The sequence below is a fragment of the Cottoperca gobio genome, unplaced genomic scaffold (genome assembly GCF_900634415.1).
Source record: "Cottoperca gobio unplaced genomic scaffold, fCotGob3.1 fCotGob3_351arrow_ctg1, whole genome shotgun sequence".
NCBI classification, from domain to species: Eukaryota; Metazoa; Chordata; class Actinopteri; order Perciformes; family Bovichtidae; genus Cottoperca; species Cottoperca gobio.
In genome coordinates, this window is record NW_021166950.1 from 86,361 (window position 1) to 97,248 (window position 10,888).

At 48.2% G+C, this 10,888-nt stretch overlaps 1 protein-coding gene across 1 annotated transcript; it reads right to left on the minus strand.

Annotated features, from left to right (window-relative positions):
- Positions 1 to 607: 607 nt before the first annotated feature.
- Positions 608 to 10,874, minus strand: LOC115005713 (thrombospondin-3a-like; the record flags this gene model as incomplete). The annotated part of the gene is given in 18 exon segments (XM_029427663.1): positions 608 to 1,026; positions 1,612 to 1,751; positions 3,995 to 4,167; positions 4,497 to 4,692; positions 4,776 to 4,825; positions 6,881 to 6,916; positions 6,918 to 6,980; positions 6,982 to 7,061; positions 7,796 to 7,977; positions 8,144 to 8,196; positions 8,461 to 8,493; positions 8,495 to 8,580; positions 8,701 to 8,860; positions 8,952 to 9,058; positions 10,264 to 10,375; positions 10,565 to 10,657; positions 10,660 to 10,719; positions 10,794 to 10,874. Coding segments are annotated over 18 exon segments (1,767 nt in total), but the record flags the coding sequence as incomplete, so codon positions are not given.
- Positions 10,875 to 10,888: the final 14 nt, after the last annotated feature.

Below are 10,888 nucleotides of genomic sequence, written 5' to 3' on the forward strand. Positions count from 1 at the left end.
ATAACCACATCACACCCATTCTCCACTCCCCTCACTGGCTTCCTGTCGCATTCAGGATCGAATACAAAATCTCACTCATCAGTGCATACATGGAAATGCTCCTCCGTATCTCAAGGAACTCCTCCCCCAACAAACCTCCACACGCAACCTCCGCTCCTCCAAAGAAACTTTGCTCCACCCCCCCAGGACCAAGCTCCGCACCAGGGGCGATCGTCTGTTGTTGTTGTTGTTGTTGTTGTTGTTGTTGTCCTGCATTTTAGCGCCTTGAGATTGCTTTTAGCTTTGAAAGGCACTTTATAAATACAATTTATTATTATTATTATTATTAAATGATGATTAGATATTTACTAAAGTTGAAATCATCTTACAGTCAATAATAAACTCAACTAGACTAATTGTCCTGTAATTATTAATGCAATTAATACCAAACTAAATGATTCTTGTAGTAAAACAAAGGTGCCACTTTTCAAAGTGTCACTAAATACGTGCAGAAGAAGAGGCGGTTGCATGCTAACACGCTAAGCTAACATGTTAGCATGTCCCTGAAGGCCCACAGCAGTGGAGTTTTTAGCGTGAAAATCATGAGAAACAAAACCATCGTTTTAGGAAAAGTCACGGACGGGAGTTTATTTCCACAAAGATATGTACATTTAAAAACACACGGAAACATTTAAAGGAATATTCCACTTCTCCTCCGAACCAAAGCCATCTCTACCAGTGGACGGGGTTATGCTCGTTTAAAGTGGTACATTTATCAGAAAATACATGACTGACTTTCTCAGAGAAAGCCCCCCCCCCCGGCTCTGTAATTGTATGTTATGACCTACGATGGGCCGAATACGCCGTCACAGTGTGCGTAAATGTGTGTGATGAAAAGACAAAGGAAACAATATTTAAAGGGCCAGACGGCGTGCAGACTGTTTGCATGTGTTGCTCTGGAGCGTCACTCACAGTCACGTCTCCCTCACACCCGGATGTGCATCAGAAACTGTTGACGATGAGTCTGGAAGTCTTCGGGCAGCGTGTCTGAAATAACAAGTACATACACATATAATAATGATCTGAAATATAAGTTATGATCATTTATAAACAAAATAATAATTAAAACACATAAAACTAAAAGATAAATCGTGAACCCGACACACATCTGGAACAGAAGTGCACAAATAAAAACGTTTGTTTTGGTTTGATGATCTAAAGCAGTGGTGAAAAGAACATGAACAAGAAGGACAAACAATGACTGATGGCACCACATCAACACCTGCGAGTGCACGGAGAGCGCCGTACTTAGTGACTCACCTGTCGCTAAGAAAAGAAATCTTTTACTGTTGGTGAAGACTTCATCCCTCTATATTGGACCGGCTCGTTAGAGACACGAGCTCAGGGCTCACACTAATTCAGCGTGAGTTTTTTTATGCACTTTATATTTGTTTTTATGCCGGTCAGTATCATTTTATTTCGTCATATTTAACCCTCCCCCCCCCCCCCCAACACTTTGAAGGCCGGTCCGTGAAGATATTGTCTTACATGTGGCGCAAAAAACAGTTGTAGACCGCTGATCTAAAAGACAAGATGTTCCTGTTGCGTGTGTCCGGGGGTCAGAGGTCGTACCGTTACATCTGTAGCGCAGGTTGGACCAGATGATGTTTTCCTGCGAGAAACAGAAAACGCCGAGTCGACCTCCTCTCATCGTGGTGTCAATCACAACGCCGGAGTCGGCCACCAAGTCTGTGCCCTCAAACAGCTTCACCCTGAAACACAAGCACAGCGACACGCCGGTGAGAAACCAGACGAGCCGCACTGAGCCAACAGACAGACAGGCAGACAGGCAGACAGGCAGGCAGACAGGGAGGCAGACAGACAGGCAGACAGACAGACAGGCAGGCAGATAGACAGACAGGCAGACAGGGAGACAGACAGACAGGCAGGGAGGCAGACAGACAGTCAGACAGACAGGCAGACAGACAGACAGGCAGGAAGACAGACAGGCAGGGAGGCAGACAGGCAGGCAGGCAGACAGACAGGCAGGCAGGCAGACAGGCAGGCAGACAGACAGGCAGGGAGGCAGGGAGGCAGACAGTGAGGCAGGGAGGCAGACAGACAGACAGACAGGCAGACAGACAGGCAGGGAGGCAGACAGGCAGGGAGTCGGACAGTGAGGCAGGGAGGCAGACAGACAGACAGGGAGGCAGACAGACAGACAGACAGACAGACAGACAGAGAGGCAGACAGACAGACAGAGAGGCAGACAGACAGACAGGCAGGGAGGCAGACAGACAGGCAGACAGACAGACAGGCAGGCAGACAGGCAGACAGGCAGACAGTGAGGCAGGGAAGCAGACAGACAGGCAGGGAGGCAGACAGTGAGGCAGGGAGGCATACAGACAGACAGGGAGGTAGACAGACAGGGAGGCAGACAGACAGACAGAGAGGCAGGCAGACAGACAGACAGGGAGGCAGACAGACAGAGAGGCAGACAGACAGACAGAGAGGCAGACAGACAGACAGACAGAGAGGCAGACAGACAGACAGAGAGGCAGACAGACAGACAGACAGACAGACAGACAGAGAGGCAGACAGACAGACCAGAGAGGCAGACAGACAGACAGGGAGGCAGACAGAAAGTCTTCAGCTCTATGAAAACTCTTTTATTTGGACTGAGGAATGTGAGTCCACTTGTATAATCTGCTCCTTTACATCCTGTCGGAGTTTAAAACTAGAATAAACTCTAGAATCTAACTAGTGACAATAAATCCACACGGATCTTATTTAATCATTATTAATATATCATTCATATAATTATTATAAGACGTGAGAAGTCTCTCATGAAACCTTGAACTCGTCTAAAGTGGAAACTTCTCCAGCGGCTCTCTCCGTCTCTCGCCTCATCTGCATATCAACGGTTGCCGAGGTGGACTCTTGCCAGGGCTTTGGTTGTCATGGAGACGAGTACAATAGAGTACCGAGGGGCCCCGGGGGGCCCGGCGCCACAAAGACGGTTCAGAGAGGAAAGAATGCAGCAGGAAGTAAAAGAGGGAGAACATACTCAGGGAGCTGAACTCTTAATGTCAGAGATGTTGGTTTGAGTCCGGGAGCAGACGTGGTAAACATTTCCATGGTAACAGCTGGCTCCACCAATCGGAGTTGCTGTAACACTTAAGGATTGTGGGTAGTGTAGTTTCACCACCTCACAGCTCGAGGTTACCATGGTTACCCCATTATGGTTGATAATCAAAATCTTTAATAAATCAAAACCATTATTTAAAACTGGGATCTTCCCTTCAGGAAACTCTGTGTCAGCGCTCTCTCCTCTTGTTGGAGGAACGCCAGCTGTTCAGCAGGCGGTGAGGCCGTTTGAAACGTTTCATCACGGCAGAAACAACCTGCTGCTCTGAACACGTGTCACAGATTCATCGGGAAATCAAACGCCATCGTGTCCGAGTTCATCACATCATCCGGAGGCTCACACAGCTCCGTGAATTTCACCAAGCTGTGTTCACTTCTTGTTCACTTCTTGTTCACTACGGCGGGATGAACCCAAAACTAACAGATTCTGCTGTGATTTAATCTCAATCAACGTATCAAAAGGATGAAGAAATGAGTACATCATGAGAGCGATCAGTAAAAAGCCTGAGTTCATGTTTGTCAGGTCTGTCCGCAAGACGACGAGCAAACAACTCTTAAAATGCTTGTTTTCTGAATGGAGTTTGGTTGATCAACACTCAAAATAACCTAACTTGGGAAAAAACACAACAACTTTACTGTTTGTACCGCACACAGTCTGGAGTTTATACATTTATAAACATTTTCCTGCGGTCTGTGTACAGATATGAGGTCCTGTATCTGAACTGTAACGGCTAATGTTTTCCTCCGTTCCTGATTCAACGACGTCAGGACATCAGTCCGGTGTGAACGCACCATCAAGGAGAAGACAAGAGAATTTAATTTTAAGGAAACCTTAACTTAAGGTGTTTAGTCGTGGTCCTGGTCTTACCTCATGTAGCCAACCTGCGGCCGGTGGCTCAGCTGCCAGCGGTACGAGGTTTTGTCCTTCCAGCCGACGTTTCGGGGATCCTTCCAGAGCAGCTTCACCTCTCCGGGTGTGTCTCCGGTGTGCCACAGGGCGTTCCTCAGGAACTCTCCGGGTCCGGTCCGAGACTTCACCGCCTGCAGCGTGCACACAGGAATCATTAGTTTCAAGTTCAAGTCCAAGTTTTATTTGCCATATGCAAGTTAACACAGGGTCAACAGTACAATGAAATGTGTGCGTGAGAGACAGACAGCATGTCAGCTCAGCAAAATCTAATTTTATTTATTTCATATATATATGTATATGTATATATGAAATATTTAAAAGTAAGTACTATATACAATTAATAAAAGAATGTACTTAAAGTAATATTGTGCTGATACATGATGTACTGAGCTGGGATGTCTCTACAGCACCAAACACTAACAAACGTTAGATCTAAATGCACGTCATGTAGTTGTCCTACCTTGAGCTGTAGGGCGGGCTGGGCCGCAGCTCTGAAGGGCAGCGACTGCCAGTACGTCTGCTCCGTCTGTTTCCACATCACTACGTAGAAACTCGAGGAGTCCTGGTACCCGAAGATGAAGCCGGCGTAGTCATCGTCCGTTACCGTGTTGACGTGAAACGTTCCCTCGAAGTCGACGCCGTTAAATGCTGTGTAGCCTGCAGACGCACGGCGGAGGTCAGGGTCTATCATCCTGCTCTAAGCCTGACTCTGGATTTAAGAATAATTTAAGACACGTACCCCACAGCTAAACCCGGGTCACTGTTCATCGTCTGGACGATCTCCATGCCCTGAAGAATATGATCTGTTTATTGAGCTTTAAAACAATCGACAGGCAGGCGATATGAATACTGAAATCATCAAGGCGTTGTAGATTTATAATATTGTTGGTTAGCAGACCAATAACTGCTTGTGAAAGGAATGAAGTGGCCTCAAGTGAAGCGCATGCACCACAGAGATCTGCTCTACTAATCATCTTCTATTTGTATTGTTCACGCAGGATGACGGAAGAAGTTCGGAGAAGCTATGGAGAAGAACTTTTGGTCGGCACCAAGGTGTTTCTGGAAAACCGTCCGGAACCTCAAGAGGGGGAAGCGGGGGAACCATCCAAGCTGTGTACAGCAAGGGTGGGACCCTGCTGATTTTGACTGAGAAGGTTATCGGCCGCTGGAAGGAGCACTTTGAGGAACTCCTGAATCCGACTAACACGCCCTCTATGGTTGAGGCAGAGCTGGAAGCTGATGGGGGATCATCGTCAATTTCCCTGATGGAAGTCACTGAGGTAGTCAAACAACTCCACAGTGGCAAAGCCGCAGGGGTTGATGAGATCCGTCCAGAAATGCTGAAGGCTTTGGGTGTTGAGGGGCTGTCTTGGTTGACACGCCTCGTCAACATTGCGTGGAAGTCTGGGACAGTGCTTAGGGGGTAGCAGTGCGGGGTGGTGGTTCCCCTATTTAAAAAGGGGGACCAGAGTGTGTGTGCCAACTACAGGGGTATCACACTTCTCAGCCTCCCTGGTAAAGTCTACTCCAAGGTGCTGGAAAGGAGGGTTCAGCCGGTAGTCGAACCTCTGATTGAAGAGGAACAATGCGGATTCTGTCCTGGTCGTGGAACAACAGACCAACTCTTTACTCTCGCAAGGATCCTGGAGGGGGTCTGGGAGTACGCCCATCCGGTCTACATGTGTTTTGTGGATCTGGAGAAGGCATATGACCGGGTCCGCCGGGTGATACTGTGGGAGGTGCTGCGCTTTATCACCAATCCTGTTCGTGATTTTCATGTTTAGGATATCGAGGCATAGTCGTGGAGGAGAGGGGTTGCAGTTTGGTAACCTGAGGATCTCATCGCTGCTCTTTGCAGATGATGTGGTCCTTATGGCATCATCGGTCTGTGATGTTCGCAGCCGAGTGTTGCAGCGGTTGGGATGAGGATCAGCACCTCAAAATCTGAGGCCATGGCTCTCAGCAGGAAACCGGTGGATTGCCTACTCCGGGTAGGGAATGAGCCATTACCCCAAGTGAAGGAGTTCAAGTACCTCGGGGTCTTGTTCGCGAGTGAGGGGGACGATGGAGCGAGATATTGGCCGGAGAATCGGAGCAGCGGGGGCGGTATTACAGTCGCTTTACCGCACCGTTGTGACGAAAAGAGAGCTGAGCCAGAAGGCAAAGCTCTCGATCTACTGGTCGATCTTCGTTCCTACCTTCACCTATGGTCATGAAGGCTGGGTCATGACCGAAAGAACGAGATCACGGGTACAAGTGGCCGAAATGGGTTTTCTCAGATGGGTGGCGTCTCCCTTAGAGATAGGGTGAGAAGCTCAGCCATCCGTGAGAGACTCGGAGTAGAGCCGCTGCTCCTTTGCGTTGAAAGGAGCCAGTTGAGGTGGTTCATCATCTAGTAAGGATGCCACCTGGGCGCCTCCCTAAGGAGGTGTTCCAGGCACGTCCAGCTGGGAGGAGGACCCCGGGGAAGACCCAGGACTCGGTGGAGAGATTATATCTCCTCACTGGGAACGCCTCAGGACCCCCCAGTCGGAGCTGGAGGATGTGGCCCGGAGAAGGGAAGATTGGGGTTTCCTTACTGGAGCTGCTGCCCCCACGACCCGACCCGAGATATGCGGTAGACGATGGATGGACGCAGGATGACACTGTTAAGTTTAACAGCGACTGCTGGGACCAAAAACTGATTGAACCAAAGCCCGTCTGGGTTCCTGTGCTGCAGGTTGTAGCATGAGAGCAATTATGATTTAAATATGTTGCATTTTTCCCGGTAAAATAACGGTCTGATTAGTACGAAGAGTTACTAAAGGTTGCTCAGTGTTAGTGAGGAGCAGTCCGGAGGCTCACCTGGTTTAGAACCACCCAGGTGGGGTCAATCTGGGCCGTCGCCCTCTGGGTCCAGGATGACCGTCTGATAGGCTCTGAAATCTGTCAGCGTGACCTCAGCGGCTCTCCGGACACGCGTCCACCAAATCCATCACTGCATCGTTATCAAAGTCGTTCTCACAGACGTCTCCAACACCGTTCACTGAGATACCAACACATTTAGATATTATTACACCGTTACAGTATATATTACACTGTATATATGTACATATATACAGTGTAATATATACATATACAGTATATATAACATGACAGGTGGAGAGAAACAGACAGGTGGAGAGAAAGACAGACAGGTGGAGAGACAGACAGGTGGAAAGACAGACAGACAGGTGGAGAGAGAGAGACAGGTGGAGAGACAGACAGACAGACAGGTGGAGAGATAGACAGACAGATGGAGAGAGAGAGAGACAGGTGGAAAGACAGACAGACAGGTGGAGAGATAGACAGACAGGTGAGAGAGAGAGAGAGAGAGACAGGTGGAGAGACAGGACAGACAGGTGGAGAGAGAGAGACAGGTGGAGAGAGAGAGACAGGTGGAGAGAGAGAGATAGACAGGTGGAGAGAGAGGACAGGCAGTGGAGAGAGAGAGACAGGTGGAGAGAGGCATACAGGTGGAGAGAGAGACAGGTGGAGAGAGAGACAGACAGGTGGAGAGAGAGACAGACAGGTGGAGAGAGACAGACAGGTGGAGAGAGGCATACAGGTGGAGAGAGAGACAGACAGGTGGAGAGAGAGACAGACAGGTGGAGAGAGAGACAGACAGGTGGAGAGAGACAGACAGGTGGAGAGAGAGAGAGACAGGAAGTGGCAGGACATTACAGATGTGGGCGTGGCCTAATCTCACTACTCTGAAATGCAGAATAGTATCGTAGTTACTGTCGGAGTCTTTCTGGTTGGGGTTGACGACGAGTCTGCAGTTGTCGTAGTCGTCGAGGACGCCGTCGTTGTCGTCGTCGTGGTCGCAGTCGTCTCCGAGGCCATCGTTATCAGAGTCCAGCTGGGAGCTGTTGGGGATGTCCGGGCAGTTGTCTCTGCTGTCCTGGAGGCCGTCTCCGTCCCTGCCAGAGGACATTACATCACTCTGTGATTTTACCTTCTTTACATTTCACCAGCAGATTCTGTCTGTGTGTGTGTGTGTGTGTGGTGTGTGTGTGTGTGTGTGTGTGTGTGTGTGTTGTGTGTGGTGTGTGTGTGTGTGTGTGTGTGTGTGTGTGTGAGACATACATGTCCTGGTTGGTGTCACAAACGTCTCCCACCAGGTCGTTGTCGATGTCCGTCTGAAAGAGACGTTTAGAAACACGCTGTGACTTCTGTACATTGTAAAGTGATGAGGAGTTTGGATCTCTGAAGAGCTTTGGGATCTAGAAACTATTTCACCCTGAAGTTCTATACACGTGAATACTGAGCGGGGACAGAGGGCAGCTCTGGTTCGTGTCTGTCCTCCTCTAATACGTGTTGGTTCACTAATGCTTTCGTTGATTTGAGCGTCTCCACTTTAAATCTGGTGTTCAGCAGAGAAATTATTCCTTCATTCTATTCACCTGCATGGGATTGCTGAGTTCAGGGCAGCTGTCAACAGGCGTCTCCCACGCCGTCTCTGTCTCTGTCCGTCTGCATCGGGTTCGGCACCTTCGGACAGTTATCCAGAACGTTGGGAATACCTGAACATACACCACACACACACACACACACACACACACACACACACACACTTAAATCCCCAGCAGCACAGACCATCATTTCATTGCTACTCGAGGACGGAGACAGACGACATGACTCACCGTCCCCGTCGATGTCCTGGTCGCAGGCGTCTCCCTGCCCATTGCTGTCCGTGTCCTTCTGGTCTGCGTTGGGGACGTTGGGACAGTTATCGCAGGCGTCTCCGAACGAGTCGCTGTCTGAGTTCTGCTGGTCTTTGTTAGGGACCAACCGGCAGTTATCCTGAAGGTCACATGATCACACACGACCGTCACAACGTCACATTTAACATAGGAAATATCACGCACACACACATACACACGCACAGTCTAACCTCCACATTCTTGATGCCGTCTCCGTCGGCGTCCTCATCGCACTGATCTCCGATCCCGTCTCCGTCGGCGTCCTCCTGTCCAGAGTGGGGGTGAACACACAGTTGTCCTGGTGGACAGAGACAGACGGTCACACACTGACAGCCAATCAGCAGCCGGCATCACAGAAGGCGTCAAAATCCCATCATCACACACAATTCACAATAAAGTTATTGTTATTATTTAGTTTTCTCCTGCCGCTGCGCTTTAATGGACTCAGAGCGCCCCCTGCTGTTCAGGAGGAGGAATCCCTCCGGACTGCAGTAGTACCCTCTTAATAAAACCTGCTGCATGTCAGAAATATGTTGTGTATGTTTTGTGTAAACTAATACACACATATGTTAATGAGGTTTTGTAATTATAAAACCCACAGTGGGGAAATAATCTCCGCACTCTTCCTCTTTAAATACAGAGTTTTACAGATAAATAACTACTTATAGATATAATAAAGATATCAACTGAAATAAAACTCAAAGCTCCAGAAACGCATTTTAAAATCATGCGTAACTTATGAAGTGCTTGTTTTTGTTGTTGTGCTCAAGTCAGATGTCTCACATCTCTTTTACATTATTAATTACATTGTTAACATATTTGATAACATTATTGTGGTGGCAATTCAAAGATGAATCACCTTCCGGCAAGAAAGGAACAAATATAGAAGTTAGAGCTTTGGGGTTATTTTAATGAAGCGCTAGAAGTGTTGAACAGAACTAAATCAAGGACAGATAACCTGCATTGCTTTGGGAGGATCAGGTATCAGGCTCAAACATCACACATCACAACTGTGAACATCCGTCTGCTGATTGCCTGACAATAGTCAAAGTGGCGCCTTATGTCTGTCAAATGTTAGCAGACAGGGACCTCATGTGTCAGACAGCTGTGAGGAAACACAGGGTGAGTGACTGTCAGGCCAAACGTGCTTCATAGAGATAACATATAAGACTATATGATACATTTCCACCACAGTTATACATTTAAAACGTATTTTCATTGAAAATGTTTAACCCTAACCCTGCAGACGTCCTGTCTGCTAAATATGTTGGTGGGATGAAATACTTTTACACTTACTTTAAAAACTAAACTAAATCAATGTTCTAAAAGTTTTTGACAACATTTGAAATTTTGTCTTTCTTGCTTTTTTTAGAATCTTTTTTATTTGATGTTCATAACGAACCAATGATGGAAAATCACTGATATGAGGACAGGACCTGAGGGACGGGAGAGCGGAAGGTGCAGCAGGTGGAGGCAGGTGGAGGTGCAGATTGAGTGTCTCACCTGTTTGCCCGTGTTTGTCGTTGTCCATGCAGGGCAGCGAGCGGTTAGGATACCCGTCAATGTCTGTGTCTGTTCCACACGTGTTACCATTACCAGCCCAACCCACGTTACACTGCACACACACACACACACACACATTAATAAGTCATCTATGATTTACACACTAGGGCTCTACCAAATGTGTTTTGCATTCAAAGTTTCTCTTGAGGTGTGAATGTCTTCAGATGTGATGACGTCATCACCCGAGTTATATATTATTACTTTATCCAAATACAAACGTGAGATTGAGCGTCCCTCTCACCCTGCAGGCGACCTCTCCACTCCTCTCCATGGTGCAGTGGGCGTTGATGTCACAGGGGTTAAAGGTTAACGCAGCACACGACTTCCTGGGAAGCAGCACCCCGACGTCTGGTTGCCGAGGAAACCGGGTTTACAGCCTCCACACTTGTAGGAGCCCTGAGAGAGGACGGGACACGTGTTGGTGCTGAGGACAGCAGAGCACAGCTGCTACACACAGACCCTGAACTCACCACAGTGTTGATGCACACAGAGTGTGAGACACACGCGTCTGGGAGGTCCACACACTCATCAATATCCACACAGTCCTGAGAGACAGACAGGCAGA